Source organism: Limulus polyphemus, unplaced genomic scaffold (genome assembly GCF_000517525.1).
Source record: "Limulus polyphemus unplaced genomic scaffold, Limulus_polyphemus-2.1.2 Scaffold544, whole genome shotgun sequence".
NCBI classification, from domain to species: Eukaryota; Metazoa; Arthropoda; class Merostomata; order Xiphosura; family Limulidae; genus Limulus; species Limulus polyphemus.
In genome coordinates this window covers 152379-173351 of record NW_013666154.1, presented here as the reverse complement: position 1 = coordinate 173351, position 20973 = coordinate 152379, and the positions used below count along the sequence as shown (strand labels likewise).

The 20973-nt window shown below is 33.6% G+C and overlaps 2 protein-coding genes across 6 annotated transcripts in view; one reads left to right on the top strand and one right to left on the bottom strand.

Annotated features, from left to right (window-relative positions):
• Positions 1 to 16010, top strand: part of LOC106459000 (la-related protein 4-like) — a 105053-nt gene extending 89043 nt beyond the window's left edge. For all 3 annotated transcript variants that reach the window (XM_013918565.2, XM_022385371.1, XM_022385373.1), the window contains 2 exons: positions 6811 to 6985; positions 12758 to 16010. In XM_013918565.2, the coding sequence (XP_013774019.1) occupies positions 6811 to 6985; positions 12758 to 12942 (360 nt within the window). In that variant the 3' untranslated portion in view covers positions 12943 to 16010. The remainder of the gene's footprint in view (positions 1 to 6810; positions 6986 to 12757) is intronic.
• A 392-nt stretch (positions 16011 to 16402) lies between these two features.
• Positions 16403 to 20973, bottom strand: part of LOC106458998 (tumor necrosis factor receptor superfamily member 16-like) — a 46890-nt gene continuing 42319 nt past the window's right edge. For all 3 annotated transcript variants that reach the window (XM_022385375.1, XM_022385374.1, XM_022385376.1), the window contains one exon: positions 16403 to 17401. In XM_022385375.1, the coding sequence (XP_022241083.1) occupies positions 17370 to 17401 (32 nt within the window). In that variant the 3' untranslated portion in view covers positions 16403 to 17369. The remainder of the gene's footprint in view (positions 17402 to 20973) is intronic.

Sequence of the window (20973 nt, the reverse complement as noted above, 5' to 3'; positions counted from 1 at the left end):
TTTTTATTTGAGGGTTTTAGTTCTTTAAGCTAACTTTTGATGTGGGAAGCTAGGTGCCCTAAAATTGAACCATTTTAGCCATACCTGTAAAACAAATCTTGGGAAATACAACCAGACCATGTTTATAGACATTCTGCGCCATTAGCTCTTAAATGCCTCATGCCAGTTCTGGCAACATAGTTTATTTTGTTTTTCCAAAAGTATGCATATTTTAAAAAGGGACAGGTTTGATTTTGAAAGTATTGTTGTTGCCAGAGTTTTGTTTACAGTGTTTTACAAGAAATAAAATACAGTTTCTTGGATTAATTTGTTCCAAGTTATTGTAATAATGTCTTTCGGATGCATCTTATGAGCATTAAGCTTCAAAGTTCATCAGATTCAAGCAAAATTTGATGATAATAGTTTTGTTACAATAGTCAAACTCCATACACAATTTTCCTGTTATTTTTATTAAGATTAGTAGGTCACTGACAAACAGGGAAGGTAACTATGTTGACTAACTTCTTTTCAAAAACTATATAACTTGACACTTTCAATATGGGCATCTTTTTCTGTGCATGTCACTAGGTTTCAGTGAGTTACATTCAATAATTATTTAAAGGACTTTATTATCATGGTATACAAATATACCTGACATCAAAACTTAGCTATTAATCCAACTTTTTTAATATTATATAAGTTTTAAGTTCTTAATTTTATAAGGTAATATTTTTTAAAAATTTTAAATTACCCAAGTATGATAATTGAGACATTTGCTCCCAGGGTATCCCTGCTTCTCTAATTTATTTCCCACCCCTCCCAGAAGTATGAAATTTAACATAAATTACTCATTATAATGTTCTCAATGGACAGGCAAATACTTAGTTTTTATAACTTTCCATCCTATTTGGTTACATAGAATCAAACCCCTCTTGCCGTACCCACCTGTTATATCCTTTTTTTCACAAATCACCAGTAGTTCTCTCTGATATATAGTACTATATTTTTATAACAAATAGAAAGCCAGGGTTTTAATCTACCAAATGACATATGTTTTCTTCTTTTTTATACAGAGAATTGTATATTTCCCTTACAGTTCAAATTTTATTTCCACAGAAAACATATCGAAGAGTGTAGCTGAATTTTTAATGGCTCTTGTTGTATAGTTAGAAAACCACAAAAATTGTGATAGTTATTGTACATTGTTTGTTTTTTATATGTTATTATTTTGAGTTCTTTGGTGCATTATTTAAATAAATAAAAAAATTATTTATTGCAGTAGTATCATTAGTATAAAAAAGGTAGGGTTAAGTTTCATCGACAATCAACAGCAAAAAAAAAACGGTTAAGTAATCTATTTCTTGTTTTTCATGTGTGTTCTTTATTATTATATAACTAACTAAAATGTAAACATTAGAAACTTTTTAGTTAGATTAGGTAAAATATAGAATAATAATAATAATGATAAATATTTGTGAGGTATGCTCACTAGCAACTAGCCTGTTCATTATGTAAGTCAATTGGGTGACATGAGCTACACGTTTGCCAAGTGATTTACAACTTGTGTGGGGAGAATACTACTTAGACATGGTTCAAAGGGCAATAAAACAAAAATATTTAAATATAAACAGATGTACTGTTATGTGTTTAATGTTATTTATAATAAATAAATGTTGTTTTATGTTACAGTTTGAAGTCATTCTAGAAAGAAAAAGGGAAATTCCAATATAATATCTTACCTCCAATAACAAAAAGCTTTCTTGACTTGTACTTTCTTATATCAGGGAAACTTTTCACTCGCCACTAGCCTTGCTACTCCCACTTACCCTCACCTATGTTAACATATCTGCATACTAACATGCAAATTATTATTCATCAACCCTCCACCAATACGAATGCAATACTACCTCAATCATAACTAGTATCCTCTCTAATCTTGCAGCTGTTAACCACTTCTTGATTGGCAGTCTTATTGAATAGACATTTTTGCTCGCAGTTTGGTTAACCTTTCCATAAGTTTTTACTTTCTTAATTTTTCTATTTCACTTACAGTTACATTGTTATTTACCATTTTCATTCTCTTTCATGGAAACTTATGAATTATTGTATTTATCTTTTCTTCACTTTGAATTTCAAGAGTTATGCACTCGTAGTTTCAGGTGGTCATGACCACAACTGCTGTTTCTGCTGCAGTGTAATTACTGACCACATCCACAGGTTTGGATCCACGATTATTAGCCCATGAAGTGATGGCTCTGATTTGTCGACAGTTGACCAATTTCATGCATCAATGAGAACAAACTAATGATTGTCCAATGATACCTGCTCAGGGTTTAAGTGATTGGGAAGAAGAGGATTTAGACAGCTTTTTTTTCTCCTCCTGATTATGCCTCTCATGTCATTTGGTGGAATTGATGAATCAGTTATGTAATGTTCTGTCTTTATCTCCTGTTTCATATGGTTCCACCCCTGCCTTTCTTGGAGACAAACCTTTAGGCCATTATTTAGTGTTTCCTCCTCCCCCAGATATTGGGGTTCATGCGAGTCATTTTAGGGAGCAATTAAGTTCGAGGTCAGTATGCTTCAACCCCCACATACTATGGATGATCATGGTTTCGCATATCATTGTTCCTTTATTTGGACTCGTGGCATTTAGAATAGTTTATCCCTTTGTGGGGATCGGACCTCAATACTTTTATTACTTTTTCCTAACCACAGTTTTCCTGTATTTGTCTTACTCTTTCCACCCTTCACCTTTTGTCTGAGGCTGTTCATTGTTCCCCTGGGGTTTTCAGATGATACTCGGAGTCTTCTTTTTGCTACCACGGCATACTTTTCCTGTTCATCCCTGGCATTACAGATGTGGCTATTCTGCTGTTGAGATTTTCTAGGTTGTGACATCATTTTCTCTAGAGTTTGTTTATCTTCCACTTCATTGCATGACTTGTACATGACACCTATATCTTTTTTTGCATCAAGAGGTGTTTGGGGGTATCCCCAACTCGTTGGAGATGAGGGTTGAGTCAGCCCATCAGCATACCTCCCTCTCCTCCTTGGCCTCTTGTTTATTTTACCAACCTATTCCCGTTACAGTGTCTCACACCCCCACTTCTAGCCTCTTGCTAGTTCTGACCTCTCAAGTGTCTGATGCTCTTTATAGATATACTGTCAGATTTCAGTTTTGGGGTATCCAGCGTCAGTGTTCAGACTTCTCAGGTGTCTGATGCTTGCTGTGTATATATACGGTCAGGGCTGGTGGGGACCAGACTCCTTCAATTTGCCCATGTTTGGAGGTCCTTTGCAGTCAATCTATGGATTCTGAAAGTCATTTCCAAAGATCTAGTCCTCCATTTCCATTCATCTTTCCCGTCGTCTCTCAGTCTTCTTTCTTTCCCTCCTCCTTGGGATCCTGTTTCTGGCCAACGTCTCTCTGAGGATGTTCGGGACTTACTTCACAAGGGTGCCATTGAACAAGAAGATTCATCTCATCCGGGATTTTATTCTTCTCTGTTTGTTGTTCCCAAAAAAGATGGAAGTTTGTGATCAGTCAATCATTTATTGTCTCTGAACCTCTTCATAGTCGTTCCCAAGTTCACCATTCAGTCGTACTTAGCTCTTCATTGGGTTTGTGGATGACGAAGGTCAATGTGTCAGATGCATATCTTCATATCCCCATTTCCCCTGTATCTAGACAGTATCTTCTCTTTGTTCATCATGGATGTGTTTCTCAGGTTTTGGCACTTCCGGTTGGACTTGCCTCAGCTCCCTGTGTGTTCTGTTGCATGGTCCAGGCTTTTGCCCGCATACTTCACTCCAGGGGCCTTTGTTTCCACTATTATATGGGTGACTGGCTGCTTCTTACCTCCTCATGTATGCAGTGTCTCATCCTCTCCTCCTTCTACTGCATTAGAGGTCTCTGTCTTTTGGTGTCACCTCCCTTTCATCTTCCTTTATTTCCAACACTCCTCCATCAGCCCCACCTTTGGCATGCACCATCTGTCCACACCCACACTCTGTTTTCACACATGGCTTTTGTCCCGTGCCATACCAGAAAAGCCCAATTTTTGCAATGTGTAGCTTCCTTCGTTTTCTGTCCTGTTCATCCTTCCTCCATGGCAGTTTACCAAAGTAAATGGTACACATACTGCTGTTGGTCTCTGAAGGGGTTATCATCCTTCCCATTTTACTCTTCCTCACATAACGTTCCTGTTTGGCAGGGGGCTTTGGTTTCTTTTGTTGCAGGCTGTAGGATGGCATTATTTGCCAAGTTTCAGTTTACCAAATTTGCTTGTGTTTTCCAGTAATTAGCCTTATCCATATAGTTTTATTCCTCCCATCCTTCCCACCCTGGATCTGGTGTTGGTTGGAGATGTACTAGCCACATAAGTCCTCACATTTGTTTTGATGGCTATCTACCTCTTACCATGGAATGTGTATTAAATTCTCAATGCCACCTGACTTTGGACTGGAGGTGCATCCCATTTTAATGTCCCTCTTCCTACAGTCTGTTGGATGTCAGTTTCTGGTGGATCTGGTGTTGGTTGTAACTGAAACACGCGAATTCCTGCAGATTTAAGGTCAGATATCCACCTCCTACTGCATACCGGACAAAACATTACCATTGCTGGCAGTTTTTGAATTGGAGATGAACACCCTCTTGGGCCGTCAACCTTCCTACCATCCACCGGATGTCGGTTTTTGGTGGATCTGGTTTTGGTTGTGTTGGAGGTGGGTTCTTGGTATGGAAGCTCATCTTTCCTGCCAGTACCTGTTCTTGAGGTAAAATGTAGTGGATACTCTTCCTACCACGTAACTGTTGTACAATTCCAGATGTTGATTGAAATTGAACTCCTCTTTACGGTCTGTCATGCCATAGCCACTCTACACTGAGGGGTCCCATTATTTCTGTAACTTTTCTTGGGGTCGTTCCTTTGTTTTTGCCCTTTGGCAACACATTACTAATGGGTGAAGAGTACTCCTGGCTCAAAAGTGGTGTGGTCTCCCACGGGTGTGTTGTCTTTGGCTCCTTCTCATATCCCGTGGTTTACCTTTGGAAGCTTCCTGAAGGGGGTTCATCTTCATTAAGGTAAGATATCATGTTGGAAGTTAACATTTTCTTAAGCTGAAAATGTAATTCTGATAGATACTTACCTCTTCTAACATTTCTTACCCGTCCTCCCCAATTTCAGTGTGATTTGTATGACCTGACCAATTTTGAAATGGTTAACAGCTACAAGCTTTAAGAGGGAGCTAGTTATGATAGAGGTAATGTTCTACACCTATTGGTAGAGTGTTGCTGCATAATCATTTGCATGTTAGTATGCAGATATCTGACGTTAATATACATGAGGTAAGTGGGAGTATCAAGTCTAGTGCTAAGGAAAGATTTGTACCAATGAGTGTAAGTATCTATGAGAAATACATTTTCAGTTTAAGAAAATGTTAACCTCAGATTTAGTTAAATTTTATTTTTCTTAGGTGATTATGAGGTTGGTCAAATTGATAAGATAAAATATACAGTTTTACTGAAGAAAAAGCATTTGAAATTTACTTAGGAGGTTTAAGAGATTATTCAAATAAAATTTGAGAATTTTCAGATGAAGAAAAATATTTTTAATCTCAACATGAAAATCACCTTGCACTTGGAGCATACTACACTTTGACTCCATATATTCATAGAGAAATATTTGATGAAAATACTTCATTAAAATTTCCGAATTTTTGTCTACAAATGATTTAATGATTGCTGAAAGCTTGAAATTTAATGAAGATACTTATTGGAAGTTATAGTATGGAAAATATCAAGGACAATTTGTGTTCACAAACTCGTGCTGAGAGTTAAGAAGAAATGAACTACATATATGTGGATGTGTTATATGTATGTATGAATGTACAATAATTATATGTTATGACTAGAGGTTGGCAATTAACTATGAGAATCAGTGTCATTTAAAATGATCAGTTACTCTAAGTTACAGATACATCGATTATTTTCATAAAAACAAGTAAATGAAATTAGTGTTTCCAATCATTACTGTTTTAGATTACTTCAGAGATGCTCAGCATAGTTGTTTGTTGTCATGACTTGTGAAAAGAATCAACTAATCAAAGTTAGTGTGTCTGATTATTACTATTTTTGATTATTCCAATTATTAGTTTCCTGACTGAATAATTGAGTAGGTGAATGTAATCACTTAATGAGTCTAATGATTAATTGTTTATCACATTCCACTAAGAGTCCAGCTCCAGTTTATAGGTTTAGAAGAAATTATGCATTAAGCATTTATTTATATAGCTTTTCTGAAATTTATGAGCATGTCTATTTTATTGAAAAATTCAAGTTGGTACTTCTTCTGAACACTGATATTTACCAAAACAGGATAAACGAATGTGGTTTCAAGGAGGTTTCAGTTGTAAAAAGAGAACGTTTTTCATTCTTCTTTCAATTTCAGCATACAAATAGAGAAAGCAGGGAAAGGAATTTATATGTCAATTCTACAATACTGTATTTGGGCCTTTCTTTATTATTGTGTGTATATCTCTTAATGTTAATGGGCTAATGGCTCTTTGTATAACTGTTCATCAGCAAAATGATGTGTCATCAGCTCTGTCATTTACAAAGAATGTATGAAGGTATTCTGTTTCTAGTTTTATATTGCAATTTTTTCAAATATATCTGTAAGTAAAATAGTCTGCGTAATGAGATTAATATTCATCATTTTTATGGAATTTAAAAAATATTTAGAATGTCCTTTATATCATCATTAAGTTGCTTCTGAATAATCAAAATCCTTTTAAACTCAATATTTTTCTGTCCTTTAATGAAAATAGATTATTTCTGAAGAAAAGGGACGAAAACTAACTTACTCTGAAGTTGCACAACGAGCTAAGGAATCAGTAGAAAAATTAGCTCTTGAAATAAAAGAAAAGGAACGACAAGAAGCAGCGGCAAGGCAACAGCGTCATGTGGATGGTGCCTCAAGTAAACACCAGGCTCCTGCCCAAAGTAATTGTGTATATTATTTCAATTAATAAAAATTCTTCTGCTCTCAAAATATATATATTCAACAAATTACATATATATATGTACATGTAATACTGATACAGTTATCTGTAGAATGTAAAATATATTAACTATCTCAACATGGCCTCGGTCAATTTAACCGACTACATGACATCTTTGTATTTGTTCAAAATCTTTGTAGATTTGGTACTACTAACTGTTGATATAGTGTGTCTATCTTCACAAAATTTGGCAGTTTTTCAGTAAACATTATAAGTCTCGCATATTTTTTAATAAACTAAATAAATACTAAATAAAACTAAAGATGGAATCAATCTAATGGAGAAAACGGGTATTTATAAAATTGAATGTGAATGTGGGGATGTTTATATTGGTCAAACTAGAGGAAATTTAAAATTTAGAGTAAATGAACATAAGAGAAATGTTAAAACTTCTGCACTAGCTGAACATACAAGTTATACTGGTTATGTTATCCAGTGGGGAAAGAACACTGTTATTTTGGCTCAACCGAAAAATATAATGGCTAGAAATGTCAAAGAAACCACAGAAATAATGAAGCACAGTAAAAACAACTTGAACTTAAATAAGGATGAAGGGTTAGAAAATTTGAAAGTAAGTAGATGGCATGACCTTTTTTAAATATGTAAACTGGTAGTCACAGCATTTATTTTTCACACTCCTGAGGATGATGTTGAAACATTTGATATGCCTTTTTTGCAACTGTTGATCGGTTTTTCAAATAAAATTTTAATTGTGTATTGTACAACATTGATCGTTGAGTATTTTAATATATTTTAAATATTTACACAAGTTTCTTTGAATTTTATCCATGTAGAACATACTTTAAGTCATGCCATGTTAAATCCCTTGCTAGCCAGTATATTGTAGGTAATGCTGTTACTTTTGCTTAGGATAGCACAAGTAATGCTCAGGTTGTTTAACAGGTATTGTTACACATCCTGTGCTATATCATTTAAAGCACAAGTAATGAGATGTAGAACATGTACTGTTATGCCTGCTGCCCTGTAAAGCACAAATAGCAAGATGTAAAACACATACAGCAAAGCTTTATCAGTTCTAATGTCATGAAAAACGTGAACTAAGTAGTGTTACTCCATTGCCCAGAAATGTACATGTTTACTCGCATCCTTTAAAGGAAAGTAGAATAAGTGTGTTATACATCTTTCCCAATAATTCTGAAATAATCTTCATATTTTGAATAATGTGGAAAGGGTAATGTTACATATTCTGACCAATAAAACAAATTATACCCACATCCTGAATGATTTAGAACAAATATTTAAATAGTACACAGCTTACCTATGAGGTAATGAACAAGGTAAAGCCAGTAATATTACACTTGCTGCTTAGTGAAGCTGAAATAACGACCATTGTCAAACAGGTAGCTATGTACCTTGCCTTATACAGTTCAAACTATGATCTATATCCTACTCAGTATGGTACATGTCATGCTAGATTTTCTCAGTTTAGCACAGATAATTTTATGCAACTAAGTTTATTTATTATGTTTACGTGTTACTAGACTTAAATTGTATAGTGAATTTTTATTTTTTTTTAGAAATAAAGGTTGTTTGTTTTCTTTTTGCTGCTGCTACTGCTTCTGCAGTGTAACGTTGAATACTGAGCTAAGTTTGTAATTTGGTGCTAGCTTGCTTTTACTCTTCCCAGCATAGCGATACTCTGCAGGCTGTCTGCATTTGTAATCACAAAAGTTGATATCCCATAAAAGAAACTATATATGAAGCATATACTTTATGATTCCAATTAGCATTTTTCAGTTTGAATTATATATATATATATTTTTTTTATAATTAACGACATTGATTAGCTGTATACCTAGGAATTATGCAGTACACTCATGCATGCATCTTATTTAATTTTGTTGAAATAAATTGTGCAATGATGTATTTTACATACAATTAAAACTAATATAAATAGGTAGTATTAATCTTAATATAACCTTATAAAAGTTCCATCTATAATACTTTTAGAAATTATCTAAATCTCTAAGCTTGTAGCTGTGGGAAATCCACTGCAAGACCAAATGATTTCATATTACAAGCTGGGATTTTGGTAAAGTGAAAATGACATTGAAAAATTAACAATTGGGAGAACCAATAGAATTATGTAGCATGTAAAAAATACAAAATTATGATAGTTAGTTTAATTGAAGGCACACAGGCAAGCAAGAGTTCTGGTGTAAAAATTAAACGTTTAGAAATTTCACAATCAAAGTCAAAGTTAAAAAGGGAGTTATTCAGCAACTAGTTTGTGAGAAAGAAAATTATCTCAACTTTTAGAGTATATGTTTATAAATTGTTAACTTTAGTAGCATTGAAGTTGTATAAGAAAAACTTTAGTCAGTTGAATTTTAGGGTTTTTGACACCACTAATGTACAAATCAGGCTTTTAATTAAATATTTTTACTGAAACGTTTTTTTATTTAAAAATTTTCAGTAAACATTAAGTCTTCTATACACAAATAAATCAGGTTTTTTAATTAAATATTTTTACTAAAACTTTTCTTGTGAATTTACAAAGTCTTTACTGAGTCAGTCTGAGTGCAAGGTAATTTCTGTGTTAAGAATAGAAGATTTTTTTTCAACTTACAGTTTTCATATTTTATTTGCATAATCTCTTGAACCTAATAAATGAATATCAAAATTTTTCCAACTAACCTTTATATTTTGTCTACATTGACACTGTATGTGGGGTTAGTCTATTTGACTGACCTTGTACTACCACGTAACAAAAAAATTGAAATATATCTAAATTACTGTTTGTTTCTTTTTTTCCTAGAATGACTGCACATTGTAACAGACAATTACAGCCAAAGCTGATACCTTTAAAATCTCCTGGTTAAATAGATATATTGCTTTACAACTGCACTTATAGTACAGGAAAAGACTTGCATGCTCAGTCAGATTACAGTCATGCTGCACTCATGATGTGTGCATGCTAATACAAGTATTTTTTTTCATTTAATTTTCTTTTCACTTAAATTGTATCTAATCTAATAATTTTTTTATTTTTACATTTTATTTACTTTTATTACAGTAACTAAAACATATACATAAAAATGAGAAATGTAGTTACATGTAGTCTTGTACTTTTTAAAGTTTTTTGCTCTTGAAGTCTTGACAAAAGTTAACCCTACTTTTTTATAGGGTTGTTGGTTGTACTTTATGTAATTTTTATTTATTTCAAATATCAGTTTATAGCACCAAATATTAACATACAAAAAAAATGTTTCATGTCCTGAAACTATTATAATTTAACTGTCTTTTTAACTAACCAATAAGGCCTGGCATGGCCAGGTGATTAGGGTGCTTGACTTGCAATCTGTGAGTTGCGGGTTCAAATCCTCGTCCCACCAAACATGGTTGCCCTTTCAGCCTTAGGGGTATTATAATGTGATGGTCAATTCCACTATTCATTGGTAAAAGAGTACCTCAAAAGTTGTCAGTGGGTGGTGATGACTAGCTGCCTTCCCTCTAGTCCTCCACTGCTAAATTATGGATTGCTAGTGCAGCCCTCATGTAGCTTTGAGTGAAATTCATAACAAACAAACTAACCTATAAGTTAAAATAATTCCATTATCTGGTCAAAGTGATCTTAGTGAAAGCAGTAATGGAATTGGAGGCCAAGTAATTCATAATATTTTGTCAGAACAAGGAAAGTCATTAAATTAAAATCTTCTCTTTCTGTTGGTTATAAATAATCCAATAACAAATGTCAAAGAGAATTATTGACATTATTTGAAAAACAGGATGTGATAGGAAGGGCGTGGCATATGGGTTTGACTTTTTGGTTTATACTTTAGTAAAATTAGTAGATTGGAGGCTATAAATTTACATTATATTTCAGCACTGTGGAGGTCATATAGGGGTAGAAAGAAAGAAAATATAAGATGGGCAGTTGGGAGAAAAGAAATGTCATGTAATTAAAAAGAAGTGAAGATTGAGGATGTATTTGAAGGTTTTCTTTGAAATCAAGAAATTAGAAACTTATAATATTAAAATTTGAATTATTAACTACATTGATAACAAAGTTGTTTAATTAAATTTTTAATGTAACTGTAAACAGGTCATGACATGCAAATTTAGACCTACCCATACACATAGGGTTAATGCATAAGGTAGTCATTCATTTGCTATATAAATTAACTTGTAATTATTACAATTAATCTCATAGGAAACTATTACAAAATTAGCACCCAACTAATGTCTCCAAATTTCTTTACTGCTAATATTTAGTGTGGCCACCTTTGGCATCATTAACAATTTGCAATCTTTGTGGCATTGTGTCTTTGTCTTTTTTATCTAAGTCATTAATGTAATTTGATTCTAATTTTATGAGGCTGTATGCAGAGGCTTTCTTTATTACAGTTCATACTTTTGTCAAGTACGCAATCCAGCAAATCCCAGATTTGTTCTGCGGTGTTAAGGTGTGGACTTTGTGGTAGCCATTTCATCTTCCAAACTTTCGTTCTATGCACAATAAGCTTCTTTCCATAGGGCAGTTATTGTACCCAAAGTCACCGCAGAGCCTTCTGCATGCTTGTCACTTTGCACAAAGCATTCCTTCTGCAACCTCTCATTGACTCTTGGGCAAACATATATATATATATGCTTATTAAAATTGTGACTTAAAGGCCTCAGTTTCAATTCCCATTGCCATCAAACTTGCTTGCCCTGTTTTTGTTATGGAAAAGCTGCAGAAAATGTCAACTACTTTTGAACTGCTGACTAGAGAGAGTTGGCCCGGCATGGCCAGGTGGTTAAGGCACTCGACTCGCAATCTAAGGGTCGCGGGTTCGAATCCCCGTCACACCGAACATGCTCGCCCTTTCAGCCGTGGGGGCGTTATAATGTGACGGTCAATCCCACTATTCGTTGGTAAAAAGAGTAGCCCAAGAGTTGGCGGTGGGTGGTGATGACTAGCTGCCTTCCCTCTAGTCTTACACTGCTAAATTAGGGACGGCTAGCGCAGATAGCCCTCGTGTAGCTTTGCGCAAAATTCAAAACAAACAAACAAGACTAGAGAGAAGGCAATTGGCTGGCAGCAGCACCCACAATCAACATATTTTTCTTTTCTTTTAGAACTGCTGACTAGAGGAAAGGCAACTGGCTGCAGCACCTGCTGCCCAATTTTTGTGTATGTATCATAGTTCAAGGAACACTGTACTAATCACTTAATGGGGCCATCAATTTATCAGTTAGCAAATACCACTAATAGCCCAGCTTTGCCTATTTGTTTTAGTGATAATTAGAAACTAAAGGCAATCAAGTGTGACAGTGTTTCACCACTTTATATTTAGATTAGACACCTTGAACAAATTTTAAAGAATTGATTTTCTCTTCAAGTTTTAAATTAATTAAATGTTTTATGTATTAAAGTCATGGATAAATTGAGAAATCATTTTCCAATATATTAAACTACATTGTGCATAGACACAATAAATCAAAACCAAAACATGAGGTGTGCTAATGAATTTGCATACTACTGTACATCAAAACAATTCTGTATATGAATGTTTCAGACAGAACATGAGATACATTTTACTCAAGTATGTTTTAGACCATTTGTCAAAATGTAAAGAAGCATACTCAGTTTTGAACTAATTTTTGACTAACTAGGATATGAAAGCTAAATAAAACAGCAACTGTAGTAAATGTGAGTGACCATAAATTACTTCAGAACTTATCTAATAGTTAAAACATTTCTTTCCAGAGCCTGTCCAAAAAGACTTTACTAAACCGAAGACTGCTGAACAGTTAGGCAACTTTAAAGATAATGAACGTAAAACAGGAAATAATGGATCAGGAACTTTGGAAAAAGAACGCTCACATCGAATTTCTCCAAGATCTCCTCGTGAAGAGAAAAGAGAGGAACATGTTAGCAAATTGGGCAAGTAAAATGTGTCGAGCATGACAGCTATTAAGAGATTGGAGAGAGAGAGTAGCTGCAGATGAATGATTGTTGACAAAGAACATGCTTAAAAAGTTTGTTAAGCAGTTTTGATGGTATGTTGCTATGTATTTTCAAGGCTGTTTGGATGAAACACTTGAAAAGCAGTTACTCTACACACACCATACACACATACATACACAATATTTATACAGCCGAGTTATTGTCATAATGACACAACTTTTCTCTACCAGTCAGGCACACCTTCTGTTTCTAGCTGCCTAAGATTTATTCTGTGTTTGTTTTATTGAGCTGGCTGTATTTGGGAGTCTTTCAAGACACACCAGATGTTTGTTTGTTTGGCTTCAAATACCTCTTGATGTTTAAATGGTGCAAGGTGAGTTCAGTATAAAATTCACACCAACAAACATTGTCATATGCTGTTGAAAAAAAAAAAGACTTGAGTATGGTGCTTTACATAATAACAAAGTGGTACTATAGTCAATTCTTCCCACCCTTATTATAACCAGTTGAGTTATTTTCAGCTTGGTTGCTTCCGTTATTTTTTATCTTGCTGTTAGCTTACTTCCCAAGACTTCTTCTGTGTGCAGTTTAATATCCAAACAGCTATTTGCACATAATTGTTCATGAAATATTTCTACCTATTAAAAGATAGTGATGGCCAAGAAAACTCTTGTTCCTGTTTTTTTGTCTGTAATTATCTTATACATTATATAATCTTGTATCCAAAGAGCAATCAGTGAGCAAGATGTCCTCAAGCTAAATACCGTTTTCACCCAGGAGACAGGTTGGCTGAGTATGGGAATTGCTTGTCTTTGTTTATTCAGTCACTTATTGTTCTCAAAGGTGAAAATCTATTGTGATACTCACCTCAAAAGAAAGTTTACACTAATCAGCACAGAAGCTATATGTGATTATTAACCTCTTGTTTGAATTTGTAGTCTGTGTCTTGGCTTATGTGTCATATCATTGCCAAAAACTCATCATCATAATCATCTGTTCTCATCATATTGTAGGTGAGGAGGTGGCTTGTTGACTATGTGAAAAAAAAATTGACAATTTAAAAATGATTCATTATCATTTTATTATTAGTCATAACTTCACACTTGTGAGGTAAGAAAAATTTATGTAGAGGAAATGTCCCAGATTGTTCTTATTTCTGTTGTTTGGTTTTGAATACTAAAATAATTAAGCTGTTGATTACTATTAATGTGTATTTCATTTTTGATGAAGTGTATGTCTGATTTATTTGGAATATGATGAGTGTTCTTTGTCTTTTTTGCCAATTAACAATATGAAAATGTTTTGAATAAAGTATAAAATCTTTTAACTTGCTAATCCCTCAATTGGTGATTTCTTATATGATGTTTAAGTATTGGAAATGGAAAAAAAAAAGTTTCCTTTTTGCCTTGATAAACTATTCATTTCTGTAAATATTTAAATCTGAAATTATAAAAACTCTCAAAATGACAAATACATCAGCTTATGACCTGAATCTTCAACTTTTTTTAACAGTGAAATTGATCACACTGTATAACAACGGTAAGTTGTTCATTCAAGCCTTTATCAGAATCATCTACTGAATAGGTGGTAGGTATGTTTGTATACAGTTATTAATGTGTGTGTCATATTTATTTTTGTTTTATGAAACATTATTAATAAGACATACAGAAACTAAAACATTTGAATGTTAATTCATCAGTGTAACTCTGTATTCACAGTATATATATTTTTTTTTTGATGGGTATACTCAAGACTCCTGCCAGAAGTGCTTTTACACCAGTTTGTTAAGATTTTGAATGGAGCGTTAATTTATCAAATGTGAGAAAAAAGTGCACTATAAAAAATAGCATTGGATTGGTGAAATTTAAATTTAGATCAATGTTGGTTATTTGAAGGGCTCCCATAACTTGTCTATCATCTGCATATATATATATAGACAGATAGATAAATATAAATATATATAATTGCATTGCAAGATGTCCATACCATTTAATTGAGGTGTAGATGTTAGTTAGTAGAATATAAATATTACCTTACTCCAGTGATAAATTTTGTGTAGTTTGGAAATGAGAGTGTTTAGATGATTAGACCTGTGTGTGCAGGAGAAATATGAATGTAAATTTGTGTGCCCAAATTGAGCACAATATGAGGCTTTATTTTAGGAACTGACAATAGAATGATTTACTCCCAAGTGGAATCATCAGCTACTGTACATTCTTTGTTATAGCTGAATACAGTATTAGTGTTAAAACAAATACTAATTAACTACATATAATTATATTGCAATTGTAAAGTCACAGCTTAATTTACAAACACCACAAAAATTGAAGTTTATGGACTTTTAGTGGTTACTTCATTCTGTATTTTGTGGATCTTAATATGTAAATCTCATTAAAAATATATGATGGGCAGTTTTGCTTTTAAAGATACTAAATATGTACCATAATGATATGCTACTGCTTTTCATTTCTTTTGTGGGATAGAACTTTTAGTTTAATTGGTATCAACTCAAAAAATTGAAAAGGAGAAAGGTGCTTCACAGACCACTGTTGTAATAAGTTTCTTTTTGGTCCACAGATTGTGATTGAAATAAAAAATGTACATTGTAATTTGGGATATCGGCTTCATGATCCTACTGAATACAGTGTGGCAGAATAAGAAAATCACAAGTGATTGGTGACTAGTCCTTATAAATTGTAAGCTCAGACATCAGAATAAACTTGTGTGAAAATAATGGTTTTCATGGTATCTTAAACAGTCAATAAATGTGTACTTACATTGAAATTAGATTTTTTTTTCTTTTCTTTTTGTTGTGATATGAATTCATATTAAAAAGAGGGGGAGGAAGGGGGCATATGACAGAAATGCACCAATTGAAAATGAAATGATAACACACAGATTACAATATGGTCATGCCCCCACTTCTCCATACATAACTTACCATAGGTTTGGTGATTAAGGTAGTTACAAGTATTTTACTAAATTCAGTCTTTGGCCTTGTTAAACTTTTTAGGTTGATGAAATTGTTCAGTAAAGTATTTTGGCATTTGAATATTGTGTCTGTGTTTTTTTTTATTTTTTGATAGTAAAACAGTTTACACAAATAAAAAAAAATATTTTTCTGTCTTTTGACCCAGATATTTGTTACATAAGGACAAAGCTCTTAGAAAAACCTGTAAATTATTACATCAAACAATGACCATGAGTGACTGTGTGTGTGTGTAAATATTTATTTTAAAAAGTTATGCACAACTGAAAACAAATGTGATTGTTCATAAACTTCAAGTTTTATTCCAAAAGTAACACCAAATATTACAATATATAACATTATTTACAATAGTGTCATACTTTGCATATTTTAAATGTTATGGTGGCATAACAAATCACTAAGTTTGCCAGTGTTGCGTGCATACATAAAACAGGTCTCTCTTTTTTTTTGTGCTGAAAAATATCTACCACGTAGTTGTTTTAACAATAATTGTGTTTAAAATTTTGGTGTCTGGTTAAAGTAATTTCTGAATTTATCATATGATATTGCAATGTATTCATTATTGTAATAGTTACATTGGAATATAATATTGCATGAGAATATAATTAATTTAATTACACTTGTATACCCAGCACATTCTAGTAATAATCTACGATAAAGAAATAGTTGTGTAGTGCCTTACATACTCATTTTTTAGAATATGGGTAAAACTAATTAAATACACACTGACAAAGTTTCAAACTTATAGTGAAGTTTTTGTTATTAATATTAAAGACTGAGGAGGGGTTAATGACTATAATGGATAAAACTAGTTCATAGATGCAGTCATCATACTGAATTGCCTAGCTAACATGCAATAACAAAAATATATTGATCATTACTTATTAACTACTAATACTGTACAATGTTAGTTGTAATGAAATACTTGAGCACACAAGTAACGCAAGTTTTTCAAAATGAAGTCTTGGAAATATATATAATACTTTCACTGTGAGCAGAGTTGACTGTCTCAATTTCTAAGTTATTTTGACACATGACATTTGTTTAAGTAACTACTTTCAAGATTCTTGATAGTGTTACAGTTTCATCTCCAAGATTCCAAAAGTGTAAACAAACAAAGTGAGTATTTCATTACAAGACTGAGCCTATCTCAAACAGTTAACAGAGATTGGATCTGTTGACATTTACCTTCAAATTTGGAAGTTATAAAAAATATACTTGTTTTAGATATTGTTTTCACACCATACAACCTGGCTGAAGAGGTGGATAAACTCTCTTGTACGTGTGCTGGATAAGATGAACTACATCCAATCGATCCAAAGATACCAAAGCTTGTGTTAAAGTCTCTAGTGTAGCCCCTTTTAAACAACTCCAGTCGGACAAAAGATGATGTGTAGGCCCATATTTGGCCTTTCCCAAGAATTAAAATGTTGAGATGTGGGAAGTGGAATAACCTGAACGAAAAAAATACCTTGTACAAAATATACATAAATATTTAGCACACCATCACAATGTGGGATTTCTAAAACTTTAAAGTAACAAACACATGTACACACACACTATAAATATGTCATGTTAGGATTTTAGAAGGCATTATCTGAACATTGTGTGTTATGCAAACAGTTCTAAGTAACTTTCATATATTTCAACAGATTTTAGTTTATCTTTATAATAAGGCCAAAGAGTAGTCAAGAAACTACAACGCTGCTACAGGGATAATTTTTAAGGACAAAAATTTAAAAGGGTAGAAATTTTGCCAACAGGTGATATCCAAAACAAATGTTTTGTAAATAAAAGTTGTTTTTTTTCATGTAATTGGAATACCAAAAGGGCATACTTGCAGAAATAAACTTGTCTATTGTTGCAAAGATTTTTTTATGTGTATTGGTTGCTTATCAGTAAGTCTTATGGCTCACACCACTAAAAAACCAGGTTTTGATACTCATTGTGGACACAACACATAACCCATTGTGTAGCTATGCACTTAACAACAAACAAATGTATACACACACTTAGGCAGTTTTGGTTAGTTGAAGGTCATTTTTCCAATTTTGCATCATGTTTAAAGAGCGTGATTAAATTTGCTGTTTATCATTAAGAGATGTGACAAATACTAAGAGTTGATATTGTTTAAAAAACGATGTGAGCTATCTTGACATAAAAACTATTGTTTATGCTAAAGTGTCATTAACCATTTATGTTTTTTATACTTTGAAATATTTAAGTCTTTTCTATTTCAATGTAAATGTACAGTATACAGAATGTAACCATTGAACAAATCTACATTAATGTAAACCCTTCATATCAACGAATGAAACTGTGATGTACTCAGTAGAACCAGTAAAATTTACATTATCCAGTGAAATTGAAACACTTTTGTAACTAGGAAGTCAATGATTATTTGCCACATTGCTTCCCAAGTGGTTTATAAGACTAACTGGAGTAATGTGAGCAAGACATTGTTAGTTATGGTGAAGGAATGCAGATGTGGGATATGATATGAAGCATGGACCTAAAGAGAAAAAGGCACTGATCAGAGCCATCTAATGATGAATGTAGAAAATACGTGAAAAATGAGAATAAAAGAATTCCTGATGAAGAAGGTGTCACTTGTACCCAATTTCATCATCAGTTCTAATATTTCACATGTTGTGTGTCTGATTACCCCTCTCCAGATGAAAGTGAAGTTGATAGAAATGATACAAGCTTTGCCACTCCTCCTGTTGTAGATAGAAGATTTATGGATGCATTGGCTTTCCTTCATAAATTGGATTGTAAACTCAGGTGTCATTCTTTCTGAAAAATGGGTGTAACCAACAGCTTATAGAGGGACCTAATATTTTAAAGATTGTTGTAGAATTATATTGGGTGGTAGAAACAATAAATGGTCACATAAGACTGGAAAGCACTGGTTGTGGTATTTTGTTAGATTGCAAATTATTTTTATAAAGTATTGGGAGAACTATCGGTGCTCTATGCAACTGTTATTGGTTTGTTTTCATACCAAACATGCTGATTCTGCTGTTGTACAATATATGCTTGAACTTGTGAAACAATCTAACTTAACCGATTGTACAGTTTGAAGATCTGGCACAAAAAAAGGTCGAATCAGATGACTTTATATTTTCCACAGCTGCTTTAAAAATGTGATCACTAATACTGGGGTTTATACCAGCTAAAATAGAAGGAACCACACACGCAAAAACACTATATGAGGATGAACTATGACGTGCAAGTCTGTAGTGAAAGGGAACATCTTATTCATAAATGTTCAGCCCAATTTCAAGTAAGATGTATTGTATCTGGACTCAGCATGACAGTCAGAACGGCTTACATGTATTAACCTTGTAATACCTGTGTCATGCAGTTACCCTTGTACTAGCGTAATGTGGTTCTCGAGACACAAGTAACACCAACTCACAAGACTAATTTCCATAGATAATTTCCTAAAGCTATATAGTATTCAGCAACCAATCTCATATGGCACTTCTAACTAGTCATACAAAAACAAGGTTGAATGTGAAATATGACTTGAGTTACAGACAAGACTAAAAGCGATTTTCTTGTAATTTTTGTAGCTTTTTGCATTTTTTAGATAAAGTTCACATAATACATGTAAGCGAAGATATTCGAAGAGTGAGCAGAATTCCTCTTATAGACCCTTGTTCTTGGGAAAAGCATGTCACAGTTGTGTACATTATATTATAGCGATTTAGAATATGCAAATTAGCAAGTCACGTGACAAATATTATCAATATCGTCATGGTGGAACACAATGTATAAGAACTACATTTTGTAGATAGTGTGATGCAACAGAAAACTGATTACTTTTGGGAAGTTCATCTGATGGCCTTTTACGATGCAAAATATGCTCTCAGTTCATAAAGATGTCTTCAGATTGGAGAATTTTAAAGGTGGAATATTCCTTGTACTTCGTAGCATTGCAAAAGAAAGAAGTATGGATCAACGTTGGACACCAGGATATTCCAGAAAAAGACATGCAGCAAGTTGTACCCCAGCTGTGTTAAGTGCAGCATCTTGTAAGAGGTAAGAATCCATGAACATAAAATCCTTGACGCAAACAATCAGTGTGTGTCCCAGGCACAGTACACAACATGAATAAAGAAGGATCTCTATCTGGAAAAGTAAGTCCTATGTACACAAGTTGCTTCTATGGCATATCTGTACAGCCATTGCATACCTTAAGCAGATAAAGAATGAAAGTGGTATTCATGATATTCCTTACCAAGACATACCAGTCAAGTCACTTGATGCAGTGCCATATGGATTTCTGTGTGATCGGACCATTGAGTGGTGGGAACCACCATCCTTATGCACTCGATGGGTTATGAAAAACAGCAGGGAGAAACGGTTTGCTTTAAACATAACAGCCTTACGATGGAGACATTTGCAATGGAAACTATGCAGCTGGACTATTGTAAAGACTAAGGATGCACGGGTATTTGGCTACCCAGTAATGTTGGAGTCAGGCATTTAAGCCCTAATCTTTGTGGCAACTAACGCCGTCCTGAAAGTTACAGTCAGTAATTGGTTTAGTTATAAAAAAAAACGTGTTCCCAGCAACAAAAACTACAAAAAATTCATTTAAGAATTTAATCAAGTAAAATTTGACAATTTACCTTGTAACTGTAGTAATAGTGTTTTTAAAGATATCTTTCACAATCTTATATGTACAGGAATTTAGAAGTTGTCAAAGATAAAGAATTACAATCCGTATTAAAGAAAGGTCATAATATCGGAGAACGACAGGGGTTAATAACAGGCATGGCTTGAGAAATGGATTTCTGTGGAAGGTAGGGGTTTTGAGAAGCCGGGGCTAGGCATTGAAAGTTGAAAGTTCTATTGGTGATTATTCGGTTAAATGTAATAAACGTCAACTTTGTTTCCAGTTTTGGTGTATGTTGTTTTTTTGGGGGGGGGGTCAAGAGGAGAACCCGGCATGGCCAGGTGGTTAGGGCGCTCGGCTCACAATCTGAGGGTCGCGGGTTCGAATCCCCGTCACACC